This window comes from Staurois parvus, unplaced genomic scaffold (assembly GCF_062004578.1).
Source record: "Staurois parvus isolate SC_StPar_1 unplaced genomic scaffold, SC_StPar_1.0 ptg000192l, whole genome shotgun sequence".
In the NCBI taxonomy this organism is placed as follows: Eukaryota; Metazoa; Chordata; class Amphibia; order Anura; family Ranidae; genus Staurois; species Staurois parvus.
The window spans coordinates 8400551-8427865 of NW_028317988.1; the positions used below are offsets into that span (position 1 = coordinate 8400551).

General features: G+C 41.3%; 1 protein-coding gene across 1 annotated transcript in view; it reads right to left on the reverse strand.

Annotated features, from left to right (window-relative positions):
• Window positions 1–27315, reverse strand: part of HAAO (3-hydroxyanthranilate 3,4-dioxygenase) — a 91196-nt gene that overhangs the window by 13510 nt on the left and 50371 nt on the right. Inside the window, exons 6-9 of the mRNA XM_089677853.1 lie at window positions 26608–26651; window positions 14167–14309; window positions 4417–4485; window positions 3418–3500 (exon numbers count right to left, since the gene is read on the reverse strand). Of these exons, the coding sequence (XP_089533979.1) occupies window positions 3418–3500; window positions 4417–4485; window positions 14167–14309; window positions 26608–26651 (339 nt within the window). The remainder of the gene's footprint in view (window positions 1–3417; window positions 3501–4416; window positions 4486–14166; window positions 14310–26607; window positions 26652–27315) is intronic.

Below are 27315 nucleotides of genomic sequence, written 5' to 3' on the forward strand. Positions count from 1 at the left end.
TGTGAAGCTGCAAACTGTCATAGCCGGGTGCCCACAATGAAGATGCTGGTGCAGGGAACACTGGATGGCCGGCGAAGCGGGCTGCGGGGAGGACTCTGTGGGACTGAGGGACAGCTGAGTGGTTGTTTTTTAAAAGTCAGCAGCTATAGTTTTTGTAGCTGCTGACTTTTATTTTTTTACAGTGTGAGTGGAGCTCCGCTTTAAGCTTCATGCATAAAATACCAAATAAACAGTAGTACCTATGTAAATATCTTGTAAAATAACATTGCAATTATGTTTTGATACATAAAATCGCATAACATTGCATATGAATTCACTATTTATTTCAAATGAGAGCCAGATTTAAAGGGTAGCACCACTTCTAAGCAAAAAATAATAAAACAATAATTTAGCATATACAACTGCACCACAAGTCACATTGTAATTGAATGTTATAAAAAAACATCTTTAATTTTCAATCTGTAGTGCTGTAGTTTTCTGTATAATGCAATATGGCAACCTGGAGGCATTCTGTACAGAACACCAACCTGAAATGTAATTTCCTGTTTGTATGATTGGGCATCCCCTGCAACAAAATTTCATTTTTGGTGAGATACTCCCAAATGGAAATCATGTCTAAAGATATGCTGACCCTGCTACTTGCCTCATTAGAACCCTGCAAGTGCAGCAGCTGTTTGATCAGTATGAAATCACTCCCATTAGATTCACTCTGCACATGGACACAGACAAACAAACAGCTATTTCCTCAGAATAACATAAGGTAGGAATCTGCAACAAAGTTTGTTAAAATCCCTGCAATGTACATAGATCACCCAGAGGGGACTGTTTGTTTTTTTCTCAATGAAAGTGGAGTTACTCTTTAACCGCTTCCCCACTGCCGTATAGCAGATATATTGCTAGACGGCGGCACGAGTGTGCAAAGTCACGTAAATATACGTGATTTTGCATCTCCGAGTAGGGGGTGCACACGAGCCGCGCATGCCCTACCCAGCTGCGAATGTCAGTCACTGGGTCCTGGTGATTACCGAAAATCACCGACGGGGACGAAGACTGTGTTGTTTACAAACAATCTTCTGCCCTGTCAGCTCGCACACACTGCTCGGGATGGCTGTGCACAGCACAGCCATCCCAATCAGTGTGCTTACAGTGAAGCACTAGTAAAATATTCCCTGCACATAGTTAACCCTTTGATTGCCCCTCACATTAACCCCTTCCTGCCCAGTGCCATTAGTACAGTGTCAGTGCTGTGTTTTAGCACTGATCACTATATTGGTGTCACTGGGGATGCTAGTGAAACCAAGCTAGTTCCCCCTGGGTGTCAGAATGTCCGCCGCAGTCCCGCAGTCCTGCTAAAAGTCGCTGATAACCGCCAGTACTAGTAGACAAAATCCCAGTATCTATACCTCCATTTGTAAACGCTATAACTTTCACGTAAACCAATTAATTTACACTTATTGGGATTTTTTTAGCAAAGACATGTCACAGAATACATTTTGGCCTAAATTTATGACGAAATTTGATTTTTTAAAAAAAGAATTTGTGGACATATTTAATAGCAAAAGTCCAAACTATTGTTTTTTTCTCAAAATTGTCTGTCTTTTTTTGCTTATAGCGCAAAAAATAAAGAAACCGCACAGTTGATCAAATTTGTGGGGAAAAAAAGGACGTAAATTTCATTTGGGTGCAGTGTTGCACGACTGCGCAATTGCCAGTTAAAGTAACGCAGCGCTTTAATGCAAAAATAAGTCCTGGTCAGGAAGGGGGGTAAATCCTCAGAAGGGCAAGTGATTAAAGACACTGTACACTCTCAGATGTTTTCTTTGTGTTAACTAGGTATTACTGTAGTTGTATCCTGTGTTTACCTTACCTTGTAATGATAGACTGACATGTTGTGGCTGTAGTTTGTAGTGTCATGGCTGATCGATCCCCCTATATCCATGTATTCTTTTAACCAGCTTGTCCCTATGCACCAAAGGGACAGGTAACATCTTATTCCAACGCCCAATACATGTCTTGGCATCCCCTCTGCTTTGTATCACAAATGTAGCAATGCTACTGTGATGAAACACATCTCCAAACTGAATGAGAGCTTTCTGTGTATCTATGAATGTTCTGCCTGCGTGCGTCTGTGTCAGATCTAATTACTGTGTAGCTCTCACCTAGAGTTAGGAACTTCAGAATATTTTGGTGCTGTGAAGTGGCTCTGCTGCTTATGCATGTATTTGCAAATGTATGCCCCGTGTTTTTAATGCATACTGTTAGACAGGACAGTTTGTTTGCAAGCTGGTCGGTAAGCTGAGCTGGGAAATTTTGTCTTTTATTGTTTGACAAGTGGGCAGCATAGCCCTGCACAGGTTAATACATGACATATGTCTGCAGTGTAAGAACTGACACTTCCTGTGAAGACACTAATATCCCACAATCTCTGGGTCTCTGTCTAGTGCTCTGCATAAATAGATCTAACACAAACAGGCAAAGCAATTAACAGGTACAAAGTGCTGTGCGACTTCCCAGCGATATGGTGCGACTTCAAAACAATTGTAAAGCAACTTTATGGATAAGAAGCATGCCTATAAGACATTGATGGAACTGTGTTTTTTTAACCCTCATCTCTCCTCCCTGGTCATCTTTCCTGCCTAAAAACTTCCTTCTGAGCGTAGCAGAAACACATGTTCCCAGTTGCATTTTTTGCATGTTTTTTGAGCGTAAACATGCCCTGCACATAGGGCAGCCCATTCACTTCATAACAGCACCATTAAAATCTATGTGTTTTCATTTCATATGCAATTTTACATGTTGCTAGAAGTCACTAGAAAATTGCTCTAGTGTGAACCAGGGCTTATACCTAGCTAAAACAACAAAAAGATTTGAAAGTGTACAATGCCTTTAAAGTATATGTGAACCCTCACTTCGTAAAACAATCCAAATATCTTTTTTCCCCCTTTTTTATGAGTGGTCACCCTCTGTTCTCAGCTGCATATAAAGGTGTGGGAGGAGAAACAGCAGTTCACTGATCTTCCCAGTGAATAGTTGTGTGGGGGGTGGCAGGACAAGTTTGGTCATTGGAGGAGAGCAGGCTGAGTTCTCAGCACAGCTAGAAAACTGACCACACTGTGCTCTGATGCCTCGTGTGGTCAGTTTTTAATAGGAAAGCAGATGGACTGGCAGGAACACCAGAGATTTCACACAAGGGAAGCAATACAAAGAGAAGAGGAGACTTTTTCATACAAGCACACAGCAGAGCACGCATATGTCTGGAATATGAAATGCTGGGTTTATATACTCTTTAAATATAATAAACAAAAACATTTAAAAATACTATTTATTCCCTTTATTTTCTTCATGTCTGACAGTAAAAACATAAATAACTCAAAAATTTTTTTACACTTAGTGTCTCCATACTATCTGAGCACTTACTGAGTCTTCTCAGGGATGAGAAGGCTGTACCCATTGAACAATGGCACAACTTTATCACCAAGGAATATCACAGAGGAGCCCTCCTGTAATAATAATACAAAATAATAGACTGTAAGTTTTGGAAATACCACATCCAAACATAATATACAAAAGTGAGCCAAATGAGCAAAGTGAGCAAGATAGGTCAGCCAATCCAGGGGCAGACTGACCATTCAGAAACTCGGGCACTGCCCAAGGGCCCGGGGTCAGTAAGGGGCCCCATAAGATGCCCCTGGTACCTTTCATAGGCTTTTTTGGGTGTGCTTTGAGTGTGGACGAGCACACAGGGGCCCCATGATCCCCTATTGCCCAGGGGCCCCATGAGTTGTCAGTCTGCCCCTCAGCCAATCGTATGTTCCCATACAGTGAACTAGACATGTGGAATTCAATTCGTAACTCCAAAATAAATTCTAATGAAACATATTGTCCAAATTCAAATTCCAAAATGATTATGTTTTATTAAAAAATATATGAAAAATATTTTTAAAAATACATTTCAAATATACTGTATGTCTTTAAAAATACAAATCTACATCTTTGGAATGCATTTACAAATACATGTAAAAATATATGTTAAAATTACTTTTTTATATGTTAAAAAAAATCTGAAGAATATATTTTTTAACATATAAAAAAGTCATTAATTGAAATATATTTTGAAATATATTGAATATGGCCAAAATTGTAGTATTTCAAATATATAGCAATATATTTGGGAAGAATATTTTTTTAAATATATTTCAAATATATTTTTCTACCATATGGAAAATCACCTAATGAAGACAAAGACAAACCATATGGAGGACAGAGATATCAATAAATGCCCCCCCATTCTATTCCAAATAAAAATGTTGGAGCTAGAGTTTCATTTGTGTATGATTTATATTTATGATATGAGCAAGCTTTCTCTATATCATTCCCAGAATCTTAGGTCTCTCCATATGCTACAGTTGAACACACCAGTTGCCAAATCCATGTATCTGTGTCTGATGCGTCATGTTTGGTTTCTCCTGATCCATACAAGGCAGCCTGAAAAACAAAACACAGGCTTACTGTAAAGAAATGAATAATAAACACAATGGGTGGCATGGTGGTTAAGTGCTTTAATCTTTTTGTCAGGTGCCAGGTTGCAACACAACTGATTGGCTCCTTATGCTGCGTCTCTGTCCACCTCCTTGAGCTCCTTTGTACATACAGTGCAGTACACTGCAAGAGCCTGATGCCAAGTCTATTTATATTTTTACAATATATAATATATAAATGTAATTTTACTTTTAGATCTGTCTGGAGATCAGCTTTGACCGGCATCCATCCAATGCTGGTCCTAGCATTTCTATAGAATTGCGGTGGATACATAAATATTGATACTCTTTTCAGAGTCAGGACTGATATACAGTAAATGGTCTGTGTACAATATAAAGCTATCTGGAATGTGTCGAAGCTATAGAAGTGAATAAAACAAATATTTATTATGTTCTATGTATGATGGCAGTAGAGTCTATTTATGATCAATTCCCCCTGAGGAAGCCATGTGACACGATGGCGTAACGCGTAGGGGAGGGGCTCTGACGTCACGATGCTTAAACATACAGCAAGTATTTAACACTATTGGAAAACTTTACTGTGGATTCAAATGTCAACATTTCAATGTGGTTTTAACTTGTAATACATGTGAGTGCACTATTATATTTAATAAATTATGTCTTAAAGAGGATAAGGCACTATATATATTTTATTACATTCTATGGCCATTATACCTATGGAGAAAAATCCCTAAGGAAGCAAGGAGACCCCCTAGTGGGAAGAGGGATATTCCCATCCATCTATCCAGCTCCAGGAAAATCCATAAGGAAGCGAAGAGACCCCCTGCTCCATCCATCCATCTATCCATCCCAGGGAAAGAGGGATCATCCGATCCATTCACCACTTAGCCCCATTAAAGGGACACAAGTCTTTTATGACCTCACTTAACGGTCTGGTCATATACACCAGGTGAGAGCACAACCGGTCAAGGTGTATAACATTTTTTATGATTGGTGAACTGTACAGTTATTATTTTTGTATCACAGTACTGAAAGAAGTGTCAAGGTCACGGATTTAATAAGGACATGCTTGCAGCAGTAATATAATTGCAGAGATATCGTTATGCACTCTTTCGAAGCTGGACTGTTATTTATTTCATATTTATTTATTCACATTTTTGCAATTGGTAGTGGAGCACGACACCACTTCTGACTTTATTTTTATTTTCTATGACACAATGGTATGAATATGTGTAGAGTGTAAGTGAACTACTAATTTTCACAAATATCTTTACACAATTTTTATGATGATTTTATTTTCAATATTGTATTGATTTTACCACACAGTATTGGTAATATTTTAGCATACACCATAGTAGCTCACAAGACCCCACACTTCAGTGATTGGCTCCTTATGGTGCGTCTCTGTCCACCTCTTTGAGCTCCTTTGTACATACAGTGCAGTACACTGCAAGAGCCTGATGCCAATCCATTTATATTTTTACAATATATAATATATAAATGTAATTTTACTTTTAAATCTGCCTGGAGATCAGCTTTGACTGGCATCCATCCAATGATGGTCCTAGCATTTCTATAGAATTGTGGTGGAGACATAAATCTTGATACTCTTTTCAGAGTCAGGACTGATATACAGTAAATAGACTGTGTACAATATAAAGCTATCTGGAATGTGTCGGAGCTATAGAAGTGAATAATAAAAATATCTATTATGTCCTGTGTATGATGGCAGTAGAGGCTATATTTTACTGGATTTCTGCAGTCCACCCACACAGTCTGTGTATACTGTGGAAGAAAATATATTTCTGTGTATGAATTCACTCAGAAGCTGAAGTTCATTTGTTCCTTGTCATCAAGAGCACTCTATAAACAACCATAGTACAGACTTCACTAACAAGATCTCTCCTGAGTGTAGCACTACTCCTCCAGGGGTCGCTGAGTCATTTTTGGGTTCCCTTTCTTGCCTGACCCCGCTCTGAAAGCCCAACCCCTGCTGACACCACCTCTAGTCTGAGGGACCCTCTGAATGCAACCACAAATTACTCACTGACAGTCTACAGGGAACTGAAATCTTGGCTGTATTGAAATAAATGTAGGAACAGTAAACGAGAGAAATGTTTGTGCATGAAATATTAGCTAACAATTGGAGCAACTTCAGACAAAAAAAATCACACACAGCAAAATCACAATCAGTTATGGACATCCTGCAATTCAGAATTTAGCCAGTCCTGAGATGTCTTTCCCCAAAGAGCAAGAAAACCACCAAGCAGAGCAGCTAGCTCACTCTGGGCTCCCAGAAGCAGGTGACAGGATTCAGTTCTGAGGTTTAGGAAAAGAAACTTCGATTGAGTAGGTGACTGACCCTTTAAAACTGCAGCATAAGATCTCCTGTGCGCTCGATGTGGCGCGAGTTGGTGCACTTTAAGAGTTTAAACCCCTGTGGAAGCAAATGTAGAAGTTTCTCAATGACTTGTGAATACAAAGGAAAGGGGATGCCCCTTTAACACATACAGGGTAAGATGTAAATTTAATCCCTTGCCCTCCTGAGGATTTACCCCCCCCCCCCCTTCCTGACCAAGCCATTTTTTGCAATACAGCTCTGCGTTACTTTAACTGACAATTGCGCAATCATACAACGCTGCACCAAAATTAAATTTATGTCCTTTTTTCCACAAATAGAGCTTTCTTTCGGTGGTATTTGATTGCCTGTGCGTTTACATTTTTTGAACTATAAACAAAAAAAAGATCGACGATTTTGAGAAAAAAACAATATTTTTGACTTTTTGCTATTAACCTCCCTGGAGGTATTCCCAAGTGTAGCTCGGGGTAAAGTTTCATCACCACAAGCGGTAACCCCAAGCTACACTCGGGAATACCTTGCTGCGTTGCTCCGGGATCTCTTCTTCACTTACCTTGTCCTTCGCTCCCGCAATGTCCCCGGCAATGACCTCTGGCCGATGCCAGCATCCGTCTTCCAGGTTCCGTTCCCTGCGATGTCAGGACGTACAGGGGATGGAACGGCGGGAAACTTGAAAATTGTAGAAGTGACATTCACTAAATTCACTAAAATCACATAGTAAAACATTACTGTATCAAACCATTTCACATACATTTTGTCCCGAGGGCTTTGTCCTGTGCCCTGCCTGCATTTTTACTGTTCTTTCTGCCTGGAAACTTAGAAACGTCCATGGCTTCCAAAAAGCATCCCTTTAGGTCAAAAGCGGTTTTAGACCAGCTAGAGAGCAGCGATAGTAAATTAGAACCACTTGCAGAATTGAGTGATAATGATTCGTGGGGAAATTCGTCATCAGACACTGAAAACGATTTTGCGACTTTGCTCAGCGATGTGCGAACTTGGCGCTATATTTCCAATTTCAGTGTTTTTGGTTTGATTATATTATTTAATTAAATGTATTATTATTATATTATTATTTTATGATTATTTATTAAATTATAATTTATGATTTCAAATTTTAACATACCCGGGATGTTTACTAGACCCTTGTTCGGACAGATTTCAGTGAGTTATTCCTAAAAATTACAGGCCTACAATAAAAAATCTACATATTTCTATGCAAAAAAATGTACCGCTTTGAGCACAGAAATATGGACATAATCAGACCGCTATGGAGGCTACACACATCCAGTAAAAAAATAAAAAAAAAAAATAAAAAAAAAAGTTTGCCATAAATTTAGGCCAAAATGTAATCTGCTCCATGTCTTTGCTTAAAAAAAAAATCCCAATACATGTATATTAATTGGTTTATGTGAATGTTATAGCGTTTACAAATAGCGGTATGTATACTGGAATTTTTTTTCATTTCTACTAGTAATGGCAGCAAATCAGCGACTTATAACGGGACTGCGGCAAGCATTCTGACACTGGGGGGAACTGACATCCCCAGTTACACCAATACAATGATCAGTGCCAGGGGCGGACTGACAACTCATGGGGCCCCCGGGCAATAGGGGATCATGGGGCACCTATGTCCATGCCCACACTCAAAGCACACCTAAAAAAGCCTATAAAAAAGGTGCCAGGGGCATTTCATGGGGCCCCCTACTGACCCTGGGCCCTCGGGCGGTGCCCGAGTGCTCAAATGGTCAGTCCGCCCCTGATCAGTGCTAATAAAAAGCACTGACACTGTACTAATGGCACTGGGCAGCAAGGAGTTAGCATGTGGGGTGATCAAAGGGTTAACTGTGTGCTGCTTTACTGTGTGTGCTTCACTGTAAGCACACTGCTTTGCATTGCTCTGCTATGCAGAGCCATACAAAGCAGTGGGCAGATGCTGACAGGGGAGAGATCTGTCTTGTTTATACACAGGTCTCTCCCCTGTTGAATGAAGATACTCGGCGATCACCGGGCAGCAGCGAGAAATCACCAGCCGGGACCTGGCGATTGACAACCGAGGCTGCAAATGGTAGCGAGGGTAGGGCATGTGTGCCCCCTACCCAGAACCGCTAAATCACATATTTTATATATATATATATATATATATATACACACACACATACACACGTGATTTTGCGCACCCGTGCCGCTCTGTAGTAGTATTTCTGCTATAGGCTGGCACAGAAGCGGTAAAGCAGAAACCCTCTTTGTAGGGATTAATTCCTCTCGGGACCCCAGTGGCAAAAGACAGCAATGCAGGAACTTTTTGGTGAATGTGGGCCTACTGCGATGGAGGCAATGATGCGGCTTAACTTGTGGAGAGCAAGACACAGCAGTGGGCTCTTGTAATTGGATTATGCTGAGAGTGTAGTAACTGGTAGGCCGAGTGGACTAGACCTTAACATGTGTAAGTTGTGAACAGTGTCAGTTGAAATTAGGCAGAAAGCAGCAGACTTGAATAATGCTATTGGCAACTTAAATTGCATGAGAATGGAGCTCTCCCACCCAATCCATTGTAGCGATCAGGTAGCTGATGATCTCTCTGTAGATGGGGCCCCCCAGTATTCTGGTGGTTCCTCTTTTAGAGATCACTCTGGACCTCCAGCCCGTGGGACAGCTCACCAGACTTGTCTGCAGTCAGCAGCTTCTCCTTTCCCTCTCTCTGCAGCCCAGCCTGGCCCAGTCCTCTGGCATCCCACACGGCTTTCCTCTCCACCTCTGTTCTCCAGCTCTCACCCCTCACTTTCTGCCCTGGGTTCCTGGGCTTCCGTATTTATTTGCTTCCGCCCACACGCCAGCCCCTCTGGGAAATGTAGTTTGTTAGCCCGCTTTCAAACAGCAAAGTCCTGCAGTCAACCTACGAATCCCACAAAGCTTTGCAACAGTGTCTGTACAATTGGGCAGCTTGTGCCCATATAACATCCTGCAAGCAGTATCAGCAGGGTTTTACATGAGTATCCATGTCCTCCAGTCATTGTTCATCATTTTTATTATGACCGAGCCGCCTAAAATTACCTTGACTCTTGATCCAAAGTCTGAAATAGCTTGACTCCCAGGAAAGGATCAATGCATTTGAATTTACATACCACATCCTTTGCGTAACATTATCTCATAGTATTAGAGGGATGTAAATGTTATAATATATTTATATCTTCAATGAAATGTTAATTTGTGATTAGGAAAACAGATCAGTAGGATGGCTCATAATTTCAGCTGCTCAGAGATCTTTAGGACTCCAACAATGATAATGATTCTCTGGAGTTTGCTGCGTCATCTCTGTTGTATGTCTTAATGGGATGAGAGGACAACAAAGTAGCCCTCCTGCAGATTTTTCACTCATTTCAGTAAATGTAATAATGCTGTGATTTAATGGCAGTCACTTCTTTAATTCTGCTACTGGTTTCTCAAAGAGCTAATAGCAGCCCCTGGCCCTGAGGGGGCTTCACAAAACTTAGACATCAACTTCAACTTTATATGGCAACCCTTAGCCTTTCAAAAAGAAATTATGGCATAGTCACATATACTCACTTGTTCTTCCATATGTTTTTCATTGCATTGCACATATAGAACTTTAAATAATAATTTCAGCGGCCATTTGTATATCAGCAAAATTGAGTGGAATCACTGTTTAAAGGATAATTATAGGCGCCTTTACCAAAGTCCGGACACTTTCACCCCCTTCCAGTCCTGGCCAATTCCTGGCCAATTTTCAGCTTTCAGCAGTATCACACTTTGAGTGACATTTACTTAGTCATGGAACATTGTACCAATATGCCATTTTTATACTTTTTTTTTTAGACAGATTGAGATTTTTTATGGTGGTATTTGATCACCACTGGGTTTTTTATGTTTTGCTATATAAATGAAAAAATACCGAACATTTCGAGAAAAAAATCATTTTTGTTTTTCATTTTGTTATACCATTTTGCAAATAAATAATTTTTCATACATTAAGGCCAAAATGTATTTGGCTACATTTTTAGGGTAAAAATAACCTAAAGCAGTGTATATTATTTAGTCTGTGTGAAAGCTATAAGTCTACAAGCTAAGGATATACATATATTTAAAAATTGATCAATTGAGACACAAAAATGCTGGACGCTGGTATGATGTATGGCAGTGATCAGGATGCTGGTATGTAGTATGGTGGTGATCAAGACATTAGCATGAGGTAAGATGGTGATCAGGACGCTGGTATGATGTATGGAAGTGATCAGGATGCTGGTATGTAGTATGGTGGTGATCAGGACATTAGCAAGAGGTAAGGTGGTGATCAAGACGCTGGTATGGCAGTAGTCAGGATGCTAGTATGGGGTATGGCGGTGATCACGGTGCTGGTGTGGGGTATGGCGGTGATCAGGGTGCTGATATGGGTATGGTGGTGATCAGAAAGCTGGTATGGGGTATGGTAGTGATCAGAAAGCTGGTATGACATATGGGGTGATCGGGATGTTCGTATGAGGTGTGGCGGTGATCAGGATGCTGGTATGCTGTATGGCAGTGATGAGGACGCAAGTATGTAGTATGGTGGTGATCAGGACATTAGCATGAGGTAAGGTGGTGATCAGGACGCTGGTATGGCAGTAGTCAGGACGCTGGTATGGGGTATAGGGGTAATAAGGGTGCTGGCGTGGGGTATGGCAGTGATCAGAATGCTGGTATGGGGTATGGTGGTGATCAGAAAGCTGCTATAGGGTATGGTGGTGATCATAAAGCTGCTATGACATATGGGGTGATCAGGATGTTGGTATGAGGTATGGTGGTGATCAGGATGCTGGTACGGGGCATGGCGGTGATCAGGGTGCAGGTATGGGGTATGGTGGTGATTGTAAAGCAGTTATGACATATGGGGTGATCAAGATGTTGGTATGGCAGTGATCAGGATGCTGGTACAGGCATGGCGGTGATCAGGGTGCTGGTATGGGGTATGGTGCTGATCAACATGCTGGTATGGGGTATGGCTGTGATCAGGGTGCATGTATGGTGGTTGGTGGTGATCAGGGTACTGGTATGGTGGTTGGTGGCGATCAGGGTGTTGCTATGGAGTATGACAGTGATTCAGACGTTGGTATGGAGTATGACAGTGATTCAGACGTTGGTATGGTGTATGGCAGTGATCAGGGCATTGGCTTGGGGTATGGTGGTGATCATGACACTGGTATGGTGGTGATCAGGACATTGGTTTGGTGTATGGGGGGGGGGGTTGTATTCAATGGAACAGGTGACAGGAGCTGACTGCATATTTATTATAGATATTCTGGAGCAGTGATCAGGGACACAGGGCCACTAAAGTGGGGCACTGGTGTGGCTGGCACAGCATTGTGTGAGTGTACAAGGCAAGCCGAACAGGCTGCTGTACACTCACAGACTGCAAGATCACTTATCTCCGATCTCACACTGAGAGCAGAGAGAAGTGTTCTTTACTTTCATTTCCAGTGTTTACAGTGTGTGTGCTGTGATTAGTCAAAGCAGTCACATGATAAAACACCATGTGATCACCTGGACACAACGGTAATGTGATCCGCTGTGTCCAGGCGATTGCCGGGTTCCTGGGTGCGCTCTCTGAGAGCTGTGCAGGAGCTGCCAATGTGAACTGACATACAGGAATGTTAGCCTGCATCGGCGCTGCTTCCCATCAGCCTTCTATGTGCAATGGGCAGACGGGAAGCAGTTAAAGCAGATCTAAAGTCCCTCAAGCAAATAATTACTAGGAGGTAGAGGTTTTTGGCAGAAAAGACATACAAAGTCTATTTTGCCAAAATACCCTTTCCGAGGATCCTAGAGATTTGTTAGTGTTCTCTTTATATACAATGGTGCATGCGTCCTACAGTGTACATCCAGCCCTATTCTTGGGATATAAAAAACAAAGGTGCGGCGCTATAGATAAATTAATAAAATAAAAGTCCAATAATGTCCGGCATAAATAAAAATAAATGCCTCTATAATAAAATATATGGATATAAAATAAATTCAAAAATTCCAATAGACTGGGAGAGTCCACCATCACCAACACCCCAAAAAATGCTGCCTCTTACCAGACCGAAATGACCCCTCAATTAAGTACGGGTCAAAAAAGCGCAGTCCAGATTCCAAATATTAATAACAAACCCGGACACTTTTGGCTCTAAAGGGATAAGCTGACTCCCAGGTGTTGAATGAAGGAAAACACCTATTGGATCACTTTCAAAAGATTCCCATATCAAGACATTAACTCCCAACTGTTAATCCAAGTATTATGCCAGAGGTAAACCTGTGAAAATGAATTATCCTCCAAGAGGACAATATCATCCAAAAAGCAAGACAATCCTCATAGTGTATATATTCAAAAGGATTTATTGCCTTAAAACGTAGTATTGAATGTATATCAATGAAAAAGTTAAAACAACTTGTCACCATATAACCAAATGATATGTTTCAAATCCATAAGGTGGCTGCCACGTTCCGGTACGTGCTGACGTCACGCACTCTGGCCCCTCCCTATCCATCCCTATTCTTGGGATACTAATGCCAGGGACAATCATGTGAGCAGCCTTTTTGCCTTTAATAAATCAACACCAAACCATTTAACACTGACACGGGGCTTATAATTGTCAACTTTTGTTCGTTTAATTAAAACCTTTATTCCAAAAGGATACATTCCTGTAACTGCTGAAAAAGTTGATGCTAACTTCCTGCTGGAGTTAGGCTTTAATTTGTTAGTCACTTATGTAAAATGAATCTATGTCTACTAACCCATCTAACACTACCATCTCTAGTGGGTGACAATGTTGCTGTCCAAGGGTGCCTACATTGCTCCTCCATAGATAGAGTGAGTGTAGCCACCCTAAGAAAGAAAGTGTGTTACTAGCCGGATCACCAGGTGGACATAAAGGGAAAAAGCCTAAAATAAGAAAACAAATGCAGCCACCACATCTAAGAACTGGTAATACATTTTTGGTTGTGGGATATTTATATTAATCCAGTTCGAATACCAACCACATCACCACCTGCATGGAGTTTACATGTTCTCCCTGTGCCTGTGTGGGTTTCTTCTGGGTACTCCAGTTTCCTCCCACACTGCAAAGACATGCTGGTAGGTTAATTGGCTCCTGTCTAAATTGTCCCTAGTATGTATGAATGTAAGTTAGGGACCTTAGATTGTACACCCCTTGAGGGTTAGGGATTGATACGAATGTACAATATATATGTAAAATAAAGCGATACGTAAATTGATGGTGTTACATAAGTACCAGAAATAAATAAAATATTCCACATGCCTGTGAGATACCATACCTCTGTCTCATGATCACCTGCAAATAAACGGAAGTATTTTTTCTGAATGATTTCTGAGCGATGTTTATCTAGCCAGCTTTGAAATGAAAATGGTTCCATGACTTTCACAGTACTGAGAGCGAAAGGGAGTTGTGGTGTCCATTCTGTAAAAATATAGAGATAATTAAAATTTACAAGCAAAACATCAGCTGATTTAAAGATGGTTTTCATTTGCACTTTACACAAATCCAGTAAAAGCTGTATTTTTTTAGAATGCAAAATATCCTGAATAGACGAACTACATCAAGACGCATACCGGAGAGGATTGTTTGGCACAGAATGCTGTTACATTGAGCCATTTGAAGAGCTTTATATGAAAATATTTTTAAAGTGTATGTAAGGCCCAATCCTTTTTTTTTTTGGATGGAAAAGGTCTAGAACCTTTGGCAGGTATATATTGTTAGTTATGCCCAAGCTAGGAAGATTCATCCTTCCCTTTGCTTTGGAGACTGAACGAGAAAATTCACTAAAACGGGAATAGATGGGAAATCTTTTAACCGCATGCCGCCCAGCCACTGTACATATACGGCGGCAGGGCGGCACTCACAGGCAAAACAACTTTTTAAAATGTGTGTTTTGTAAACAAATAGGGGGGCGCGCACGAGGTGCGCCATCGCCCTATTTGTCCCGCCGATCACCGCCGCAGATGTGAGTCGCCGGGTCACAGCCGCTCCTTAGCGGCTATCTCCCGGCGATCGGCGGCAAACAGTGACAGACAGCACAGCTGCAGTAGCTGTGCTGTCTGTCACTTCCCTGTCAGCTCGAGGATGAGCTGATCGTGAAAGAACAGTTTCTCTTTCTCGATCAGCGGTGTCCCGTCCAGTACACACCCCCGCCCCCTAGTAAAACACTCCCCTCACTCCTATAACCCTTCCCTGCAAAATAAAGTTAACCCCTTCCTCCCCATTGCCATTAGTACAGTGTCAGTGTTTTTTTTTTTTGCACTGATCACTGTATTAGTGTTTTTGGGGATGTCAGTGACCCCAAGTCAGTACCCCCCCCCAATGTCAGAATGTCTGCCGCAGTCCCGCAGTCCCGCCATAAGTCGCTGGTCGCTGCCATAAGTCCCTGATCGCCGCCATAATTCGCTGATCGCCGCCATTATTAGTATAAAAAAACCCCTAAAAATCCCAGTATCTTTCCCGCCATTTGTAAACGCTATAACGTTCACGTAAACCAATTAATTTACACGTATTGGCTTTTTTTTAGCAAAGACATGGAGCAGAATACATTTTGGCAGAAATTTATGACTAAATTTTATTTTTGCATTTTTTTTTTACTGGACATGTTTTATAGCAAAAAGTCCAAAATATTGTTTTTTTTTTCTCAAAATTGTCAACCTTTTTTTTTATAGCGCAAATAATAAAAACCGCACAGGTGATCAAATACCACCGAAAGAAAGCTCAATTTATGGGGAAAAAAAGGATGTAAATTTCATTTATGTACCGTATTGCATGGCCGCGCAATTGTCCGTTAAACTAGCGCAGCGATGTATAGCAGAAAAATGGCATAAATTGCAGTATTTATACCATAGTTTGTAGACGCTATAACTTCCACACAAAGCAATCAATATACACTTATTGGGATTTTTTTTACCAAAAACATGTAGAATACATTTTGGCCTAAATTTATAAACAACTTTGAGTTTACTATATATTTTTTATAGCTGAAAGTAAAAAATATTGTTTTTCTTCAAAATGTTTGGCCTTTCTTTATTTATAGCGTGAAAAATAAAAAGCGCACAGGTGATCAAATTACACCAAAAGAAAGCTCTATTTGTGTGAAAAAAAGGATGTAAACTTTGTTTGGGTGCAGCATTGCATGACCGCGCAATGATCAGTTGAATTAGTGCAGCGCCGAGTAGCAAAAAGAGGCCTGGTCATTAAGGGGGGGGTAAATCCTCTGGAGCTCAAGTGGTTAATAGAAACACTTGTTCCAATGACAATTAGAAGTGGCTTTTCGATACTTTAAAAAGATATTCTCTTACTTTCTGTTGTGTTTCTGGGATGGGAAATGAAGTAAAATCTGCCCATTGGGACACAGGCAGCAACAAATGAACAAATATATAAAAAAAAAAAAACCTTTACAGGGGTTCCAAGGTAAAAAGATTTGGTTAGAAATATACATAAAGTGATAGTAAACTCACCACCATGATTTGTACTTATAGGCAAGCCTGTAATAAGGCTTACCTATAGGAATAGTAAATATCTACTAAATGTGCAAATGTTTAGGAGACATTTACTCTGGCAGCAGCCGGTGACGTCACTGACGCATGAACACAGGACTATGAATGGACTGCCTTCAGAGCCCTGTGCCATGGCTGTACCTCCCGCGCATGTGCGGAGTGATGTCATCTCAACTTGGCCATTCATACAGCTGAAGCCCACAAACCCGGAAAGAAGACCAGGTGAAGATGGAAGCACCTACAGCAGGGACAGTGCACTACGGGAGGGCTTCATTTTCAGGTAAGTCTGTCATAATGCTCTAGTATGCATACTAGCACATTATGACTTAACCACTTACCCTCCGGAGGATTTACCCTCCTTCCTGACCAGGCCATTTTTTGCTATACGGCGCTGCGTTACTTTAACTGACAACGGTGCGGTCATGCAAATGAATGAATGTACGTAAATGAATTTTATGTCCTTTTTTCCAACATAGAGCTTTCTTTTGGTGGTGTTTGATTTTTTGCGCTATAAACAAAAAAAAACGACACTTTTGAAAAAAAAACAATATTTTTGACTTTTTGCTGTAAAACATATTCAGTAACAAAATTTAAAAAATCTAATATCTTCATCAATTTAGGCCAAAATATATTCTGCGACATGTTTTTGCTAAAAAAATCCCAATACGTGTAAATTAATTGGTTTACATGAAAGTTATAGCGTCTACAAATGGCAGTGTATATACTGGAATTTTTGTTTTTATACTAGTAATGGCGGCGATCAGCGACTTATAGCAGGACTGCGGCAGGCTTTCCAACACTGGGTGGGAACTGACTAACTGTCACTGACATCCCAATGACACTAATACAGTGGTCAGTGCTAATAAAAAGCACTGACAGTGAACTAATGGCACTGGACAGGAGGGGGTTAACATTTAGGGTGATCAAAGGGTTAACTTTGTGCTGTGTGTGTTTTACTAGGGAGACATGCTGTGCAGAGAAATATACAGCAGCATGTCCTTGCTGGCAGGAGCGAGACCTGTCTTGTTTGCACACAGGTCTCTCCCCTGTCAGTTTTACATGGCAATCGTCGGGTGCCTGCAGGGACTCTTGAGCCGGGACCCGGTGATTGACATCCCTAGCCACAAGCCACGCGCCCCCTACCCAGAAATGCAAATCACGTATATATTCGTGATTTTGCACAGCCTTGCCACCCTGTAGCAGTAGTTCTACTATAGGGCAGTGGGAAAGTGGTTAATGCCTGTACTTGTTTGTTTACATTTCCCGCTGACAGCAGATGAGTCATGGTTGTTATAACAACCAGCTATTCTTCACAATGAATTTGGATTGGTAGACACGTGATACGTTCCGTTACAAATCTAAATACGGATTAAATTTTCATTATTTGGAGATTCAGATTTCTACGAATCTCCAAATAACAACAGTAACTAGAAAAGCTACAATTTCTGGGGAAACTGTGTGAAGTGCTCTTGCCTCCACCAGTAGTCTACAGCTGGAGTGGGCGGAGTAATTGGGTGGAGTGGCTTGTCACTCTGCTGCCTGCTCACACACCTGGGTTCCTATGGCAACTCACTCTACAGCAAAGGCAGAGAAGAGCGGTTAAAAACAAACTGCTCCAACTTGCTCACTTCACTGGCGGTTGCCATATTCAAACGGTTGTAGTTTAAAAAATTATAAATCCTACACTGAAGAGCTTTATATTGTGAAAATCACATGACCCAGACCTACATTTGGATGTATAGTATGTCTCTGAAATATTAACAATGAAGGCACAGTCGCAGTTTAGAAATTGCCCTTCAAATTTGAGGTGGCTAGAGTGGAGTTTCAATGAATGTCAATGGGCGGTGTGAGTTGCAAACAAATGGTCATATTGTGAAAACTATCAGGGCTATGGCTTAGCCGTGGACATTGTTAGTGGCAGCAGGGATAGCTGAACGTTTTGATATAAGATATGTGTAGGTGGGCTTGAAAATGAGGGAGTGATGGCAGTTTAGAAATCATGTCCTGATTTTTCAGCTCACACTCTAGCTTTTGTCAGCTCCCACTCTAGTTTTGAACATTCCGCCATTCATTCCTATGGGACCAATTTCACCAAAAAAAAGCTGATATATTGTGAACCATTCGGCGAAACGTTCCACAAAGTAATAGCACATCAATCTGGAACAATACGCACATTTCGGTATATTACTGTCTATGTAGTGTAAAAACTGTGGGAGGAGTTAGGGTGGTAAATTTGGCTATAATAATAAGAATATATATGTGAGATAACAGTAAGTGGTCTTGCCATGCAAGAACACTTAATGAATTTCAACTAATTAAGTGTTCTTGCATAGCAAGACCATTTACTGTTACATGGACCTGGACTGGACCGGGTTGGGCCAAAAAGCTGCAACTGGCACTGATAAGCTGGGCATCCTGTGGCGGGCAGACCTGTTCACAGCATGATCATAGAAGTCATCATCATCATCATCATCACAGTCACATCTTCAAACAACAATGGGGCTGCGCAGCTAGATGCTCATTGCTTCACCCTACACATGCCCCGGGAGAAGGGGTCCTGACCCACCCAACACTACCCTTGTTGCAAACTTTTATCGTCATTCAAGTTCTTACCAGTTCAAGGACATTCTTCAACATAGGCTTTTGCAAGTGGCACATGTGCCGAGCCTTTTGGTTGCTACATCCTGCCATTCCTGACTGTCTTCAGAACACTGCTGGCAGGTTATATGACTTAGTTAACCCCTCAACCCCCCTGTTAGGCAGAATTATTTAGATACTTTATCCTAAGTTCAAGCCATTTAAGGAAGGAGTTTGCCGCCCAGGTTGAACTTCATTATTTATTAGGAAATAATTCTGACAATCCTTTCTTCCCCCTCTTAAAGTGACTCTTTGTTTTCAATCCCATATCTTACAGTGAACATTTCCCATCTATTCACCACATATTAAAGGGAGCTCTGCAACTTTGCATCACTTTGCAGCCAAAAAGGGAGCCATCCTGTTTCTTCACATCTTTAAAGGGACTGCATCTTTCACTGCAAGCCAATTTAAGGGCCCCAACTGAGCCGGCAGATGAACCAGCCAGACAGTTTATTTGTGTGTAGGAGATTTGACAAACTTTCTAGTGTCTAAACCTAGACTCTTTTGACTGAGGGCCTACAAGTGAGCTAGCCTTAGTGTCTTGTTACTCTTTTTTGTCTCACTTGGGGAGTCTCTCCCATTCTTAGGGCTATTATTTATATTCTCAGTCCTGCAGGATGGGTCGGCATGCCTGAAAGAGGTATTGTATGGTATTGTGTTGTTCCTGTGCTGAAACACGTGTGTTGTTAACCCTGGGCATTTGTTGAAATGCCTACTTTCCTCTTTATTTGATCTTAATACAACCTAATCATTTATTTCATAATAGTGTGTGCGTATTTTCCTTGCGTGACAGCCAGGAGACTCCCTGGTCAAGGTACTTTGGTGGTGTCAGCAGGGTGTGGCTCTGTCTTGAGCCCAGTGACGAACAGAGGACACGAATATATTAGCAGCTCCTGCGGAGGTAGCGTTTTTTTTCACCAATATAGTTTCACAGAACCTAAAGAAGTTGGGCTTCTGAACCCACAAAATGTATTTTACATCTGCCACCTTCCCTCTACCAGCAATCAAGACTATGGGAAATAGCCTCTGTATAATAGACAAAATGAGCAATACGATAATGTCATGCACCTTGTGGATCTAATGATCAATCTTTTAGTCAATATAAATAAAAGCATATGAAATGTTATTGATAATAGATGTCTTTTATACAGTATATGAAGGCTCCTCTTCTTTAGTCTTCCATTCCTTTTATTTCTAGGGATGTTGGTGGGTTTACATATACAGGGGCGGACTGACCATATGGAAACTTGGGCACTGCCCGAGGGCCCGGGGTAAGTAGGGGGCCCCATGAGATGCCCCTGGTACCTTTTTCATAAGCTTTTTTGAGTTTGGGCAAGGGCACAGGGGCCCCATGATCCCCTATTGCCCGGGGGCCCCATGAGTTGTCAGTCCGCCCCTGTATATATACATAGGCTTATTTAATGATAGTTTATTTTTACACAGTGAGGATTCTACACTATTGAATAACTATCAATACTATAATATACCTATGCACTGTTTATACATATATGATGATGTAACAAGGAACTTCAGAGAGGGCTATACATAAGTGATGATGTAACAAGGAACTTCAGAGAGGGCTATCCAAAAACAAAGTCAGCACCTGCTGGCTTTAGAAAAACACAATCTTTCCAACCTAAGAAAACCTGCTTCCTAGAATCCAAAGTGTTCACAGCTTTTTTTTATTACTGTGCCACCATCTTGGATTTGGGAGCTGTCCGTTACATCCTGATCACTTATAACCAGCCTCCCTCACTGCACGTGTGAGATCCGCTGACTGGGGAAGACTATCCTGAAGCCTCCTGGGATATGAGGTGTGTATCCCAGTAGGCTGCGGGAAGACCAAGGGCTATGTCAGTGAGAGCCTGATGAAAAAGGTACTTGCTACCACAAAATAAATTCTAGCAAACATGTAACAGGGAGGGTTAGAATGATGGCATGTGTTAATTGTGAGTGGAGGTCCACTTTAAACTTTATTTAAAGCCAAAAATCCAAAACTCTGTTTTCATTTTGGACAGAGTAGTGATGGTTTAGAACCCCCATAAGGTTTTTATTGCTGTCAATGACCCCATTAGGAAGATTATCCCTCTCTATTTGCCCTGTTGATCATTGTTACTGTTATATATGTAACGGGAAATTCTAATTATTAGGTTGTCACCAGCAAAGAAATAAAATGTTTTGCCTTTAGATATAATTTAATGCTATTTGATTTTTTATTTATTTTTTGTAAATAATGTCTTAATATTAATGTGGGTTTATTTGGTTAGCATTCTATCAATTCACTTACAAACATCATATTTCTAAGTATCATATATGAGCGCAGCCTTGGGCTCTACAATAGCTCATAAAGCCTTTCTTATATAATTTTGTAGCTGAACACTTCAAAAATGTTTTCAGGCACCTTTATCATGTATAGAATATTTTACATTGCAGTAATATTACTTTTATGTTTTACTATGTTATTATGTTTTGTGATTAGGTTTGTGAGGCCCTCAGTAGATCTAACATAGCCCCTTGCAGAAATATTTTTCTCACTACAGCCCTCTGTTTAATTTGGGTTTGACATGTCTGAGTGCAAAGTTGCAAAGTCTTCAGAGTCTTCAGAGATCAAAGTCTAAACAGGTTGCCACTGGCAGCTCTGGAAAATGTTTAGTTTAGAATGTAGTTCTTCTTAAACATATGACCAGAGCAGGGACGGACTGACAACTCATGGGGCCCCTAGGCAATAGGGGATCATGGTGCCCCTGTGTCCTTGCCCAAACTCAAAAAAGCCTATGAAAATGGTACCAGGGGCATCTCATGGAGCCCCCTACTGACCCCCAGCCCTCGGGCAGCGCCCGAGTTTTCAAATGGTCAGTCCACCCCTGGACCAGAGTAACTGACTGATGCAGGATTCCTCCTCAGATAGCGGAGATGAGATTTAATATCAGACTGCCCATTATTTCACCAGAAGTAAAATAATACAGTAGTTGCATCTCAGACCTATTGCCTATTCTGCCCAATAATTATTTATGTGATTTACTGACCTAATAAAATCTAATATCATAAAAGAAATATAAATGCCTCTATCAGTAGATTAAGTCTGAAGCTAATGCATATTACACTGCCTGTTCTGTACTTCACGGTAGTGCTGGAAGTTAGACGAGTCTCGCAACGTTTCTCCCAAACTTGTTCAGTGTTTGGAATTCACAAGGGGATAGAATAATTGAAGTTTCATCATTTCCAGAAGACATTTGGGGACATTCGCTGATGCAAATGAGTTCTAAGATAACAAATTACTCAAATGATTTCTGGAAAGTGGCATTTACAAACTGTGAGACTCGGAAGACTTGGGTTTGATCAATGGTTCCTATTAAGTAAAAGAATGAAGAACACGTAGCATTAATTTTAATGGATGTCTGTGTAGCACCTTCCTAGGCTAGGGATAATAGGTAAATTTAGTCTGACTCACTCTGTAACCAGAGGAGCTGTGATCTGATGCCTTGGTCTGTTCTAGCGCCACAGTCTGAGGACTTGATTGATTCTCCCTGGCTCTGTTGAGAATTTTCCAGAGTTCAGGGTGGGAAATTCAAATGCTCAGGTTGGGCTTTTACCGTGCTTCAGTCAGTCTCTGGAGAGGTGTGCCAAGATGGTGAGTGGGAGGCAGGTAAATAGCCAGGGGCCTGGGTAGCTCTGCTCTTCCCCTGGAGGAAACAGGAACCATGTGCTTCAGGGAGGCTGTTAAGCCCTGAAGCCTCCTGGACTGGCTGCTGGACTACTCCCTCCCTGGATTGAGCCTATGGACTTGCTTCTACTGGGATTCATGAGTAGAGCCAAATCTATTGAGCTGCAGTATATCTATGGTACCTAACTTTGCATGTTAAAAACTGCTCTGGTGTGCCTATTGTGCTATTTCATCTTGTGATCTTCAGCTGAAAAAACCCAGACTGCTCCAGTCTCCTCCTAATAATTGCACAAATCTGTCATGTGGTTGCAATTTGTGGGAAACTTAGACTGTTCCAGTCTACTTTTATATCCTACTCATGCTCTTACATTCTCCTGGTCTACAGTTGGGAGTGTCATTGTTCCCTAGAGAAGGGTCCTCCCCAACTTTGTGCTCAGACATTTTGGAGTATCCCGTACCCCACTATCCTCCCCAGGCAAGTTTCAGCAAAAAATAGACATCTCCACCCTAGACTGATTGAGCCAGAATGAGTGGACTGTTGCTGTGTGCCTGGCTGCCTCTGCACTAATTTGGGAGAAGAACCTTTGGAATCCAGTGGTCCAGTAGGGGGAAAGCTAAATCTACATACATTTTTAAGTAGACCTATAATCCATAAATGAATAATCTATCACTAAAGAACTACTCCAATCAAAACTAATGTCTTTACCATTTTCTAGGATCCTGGCAGGAAAGTATCCGCTGAGTACATTTTTGCAATGGTACGTGGTCTCATTTTGTCATTGGCCTGAGTTTTCCATGTATTCCTATGGAGAGGCCACTTAACAAATAATTGTATGGCTTGCCATTCAGAGGGTTCTGCATAGGAATATAAGGGAAAACTCCTTATGGTGGAAACATGCCACCGCCATCTTTGGAACCACAGTTCCAAACCGCTGAAAAAATCCTGTGTGCAATGGATGGAGGGGGTGTCTAACTGTACCCAACTGTGACCATTTATAGAAGCCCGAGGAACATGTCATAGTGCTTTTTGATAGTAAATTGGCTATTAACACCATGTTCGTTGCTAATGAATATTTCTATGCCACCAATACATGATGGGAAATACACACAGACATGGAATTAGCTGAGTTTGCAAATGATACATACTGTACATAGGACCCATTTACAGTGCTACATTTTAAGGCACACCTTATAATATGCTCAAACATGTCCAATGTCCCTATAGAATTTAAATAAAAATAATAATAAATAATAAAAATAGTGTCTATTCCCATCTCCATGCTGCAGTGCAAGGTATTTTGATACATGTCCATTTATTTATGAGTTTTAGTGCATTGTGAGACCCACACAAGTCAATGTTAAACACATCAAAACACATTACATGTGTGTGCTTTAATGCTGTGTAATAACCAGCCTTAGTCAAAGGCTGTTAACTCTATCCAGTCCAAATTCTAAATTTAAAAACACATGGAAAATATGCATGAATGTGTGTTAATAATGCATGACAATGCACCATGACACATGGCAATGCAGGGGCGTAGATAAGGGGGAGATAAGGGGGGGTCTGAACCTCCCCCAGAGCAGAGTTACCACTTGTCTGTTATTAAGGGGAGAGACTGTAAAAAACAGGGCGCTTTGCTCCATCTGTAAATGTCAATGGAAGTGAACAAGCTCCAGCAAGGACAGTTTCCAATATGGTCACCTATGCAGTGCAGTTCATCAGCTGATTGGTAGATTGACTTCTGTACAAACCTCCCTGAACATGGATCGAAACTCGGCCAGTCCCTGCTGAACTGGCAGAATCTGGATCCATGTATGGCCATCATAGAGTACAATAACAGAGTTGGCAGGGTTTCTCCATCCACCTTGCTTTTGTAGATGGGGAAATCTGTTTGTTTTTTATCAGCGCACCAGCTAATCGCAAAAACAATCCATGTGTGGCCAGCCTTACACCTGCACTTACAGTACATATAGTATATTACAGCCTGTGTGCCATATGTCTGATTAAAATTTTTTTTCCTCAATAGTTGCTCATTGCTGTCTAGTTTGCAACTATTTTAATGAAGTTCATCTTCCCAGTAGGCTCAAAGTGCTAGGTCTCTGTCTTTGTTCTGTTTAGGTTTATGCATCTGTGAGGCGTATGTTGCCTCCTTGCTGCCTGTTTTAACCGCTAAAAACCTGCGCCACAACTGCATGGTGAATGGGTCACATTTCCTGCCGAGTGCAACAGCCTATATAACTTTTGCACCCATCTGCTGCTTTTGCAGTTTAAGGTGGAGCAGTTAGGGGTTGGTAAAAACACAGCTCGGCTGCGAGCTGAGCCCCCCCCCCCCAGAAAAAAAATGTATCTACGTCCCTGTGGCAATGCACTTGCAATACAAAAACACACCTCTAAAAGGGTCCTTAAAGTGGATGTAAACTTCAGACATGAAACATGGACAAAGCGCATCCCTCTATAGTGTGTGCATGTCTGAGTCCAGAGTGTCATTTCTGTCTACTGCCTCATTCCTCTTCTATCAGCATGAGTCACTTATGACAAGTTTTCCTTACACCAAGAAAAAAATTGTAAAAAGGGGAGGGCACAACCTGTGACTGACAGCCTCAGCTCTGTTCTTGTGTGCTGTGTGGAGTGGGGTGTGTCTCTTCCCTCCAATCAGCTGTCAGTGCTCTCCTCACTGATGTAACTTCAGCTCCCTGCCCCCTGCTTTTCAGATCTGAAAGGTCCTGTGTAAATTCTGCACTTTGAATGGATGTAGGGGAAAGACAGCTATAGCTAAACAGGTACAACTTATGAAGTAGGATTTGTTTCATTGCTTTGTATCACCCGTGCCCAGTCATTTCATTGGGTATATGTGAGGGTTTACAACCACTTTAAGGTGTAATATACACTTGAAATATTATTGACATCTAGCTGATCCCTTTTACATGTGTTGTATTGATTGTTGTACAAGTTTGTTGAATCTTTTTTGGGTTGGATAAAAAAATTCTCCAGCCTAAGCGGTCTTTCAGAAAGGTACTGAATTGCAAAAGCAGCCTAAGAGTCCATTCACACTTGTGCGACTTGTCATGCAACTTTGGGGTCCAAAGTCGCATGACAAGTCCCCCCCCGTTTCCCAATAAGTACCATTCATATATGTGTGACCTCAAGTCGCAGCAACTTGGAAATAGTTCCTTCACTACTTTCATGTGACTTGAGGGCCATAGACTTCAATGTAAACCCTCCAAAGTTGCATTAAAGTCACACCTGAATGATATACATGTGACTTGTGTGCAACTTGCGTGAGACTTTGTACAGCACAAACAATCATCCTTCGCCAAAGCCAAAGTCGCACTCATCCAAAGTCGCATCAAAGTCGCATGAAGTTGCACTGTAAAGTCGCAATGAAAATTGCAAGATTTTGAAGTTGCACAAGTGTGAATGGAGCCTTAAAGTGTACGAAAGCACTAACGTGTATTTGGATGTGTTGTACAGGCATTCATGTTGTGTCAGGAAACACTCCTCAAATGCGTTGTGAGATGTGTCTTCTTCTGTTGTACAAGGCTAAAATAGGAAATGGTTACTTTTGATGCTTTGCAACCGCACCTTGATTGCACTGTAAATGCAGTACAGTGAGTTTGTAGTGCGTGTGATGTGTTTCAATTGAAGTGAATGGAGGCAGTTGCAAATCATCAATGCCTGCCAATCTCTGTAGGTAGCACTATTTTTGCCTCGCTGCAACATAAGACAACGCTAATCATGTGTGTGAACACCTCCATCTGCTCCCTATTTTAACAATTTTGAGTGACATTGAGAGGCGTTTGGGAAGAGTTAAAATGCGACCCAACCATCTATTTCAATGCCTGTGTGAAGGAGCCCTAACAGAACAGCAAAATCTGAACAAATAATCATTCCTTGTACTGAGAGTTTTTATGTTACCTGGGTCAGGATTTCCAGTTTTATATTGTTTTGAGTTGAAAAATCTGAAAAGAAATATTTATATGTTTATTAGATTTTTATGGTAGAGGCCTACTAGAAGGACTCCAGAACACCTCCACCTTCTCTTCTCTCTAACATGGAGGGAGGGTGTTCTGTTGTCCACAGAGAGAACTGGGGACAATGACAACTGATAACAGTCAGCAGAGGCAGAGCACACAGAACGTTACGAGCACACTAGATTTCTGGCAGGATTTAAAAGTATTTTTGCATTTATTAAACAAATATAACAAAATGATTTCAATTGTATATGTAACAGACCAAAGGGAGGTCACAAGTCAGAGGAGGCCAGGGTCAAACTTTTGGGGGTGTGGGAATGATTGTACATTCCTGAATAAACAAAGAAACAGCAACAGCACATCAGTCAGGTACTTACACTATCTGCACTGAATACTACATTAACAATTATTTATATCAGGGGTCTCCAAGCTTTCTAAACAAAGGGCCGGTTTACTGTCCTTCAGACTTTAGGGGGGCAGGAGTGGCCGGTGGGAGTAGAAAATGTCCCAGCATCAGTAGGAGTAAAAAAAATGACAATATGCTTTTAGTCAGTGAAAGGAGAAATAGTGTCCAGTCGTTGGTATTAGTTGGAGGAATTGTGCCCCATCATTGGTATTAGTTGGAGGAACAATGCCCCATCATTGGTGACAG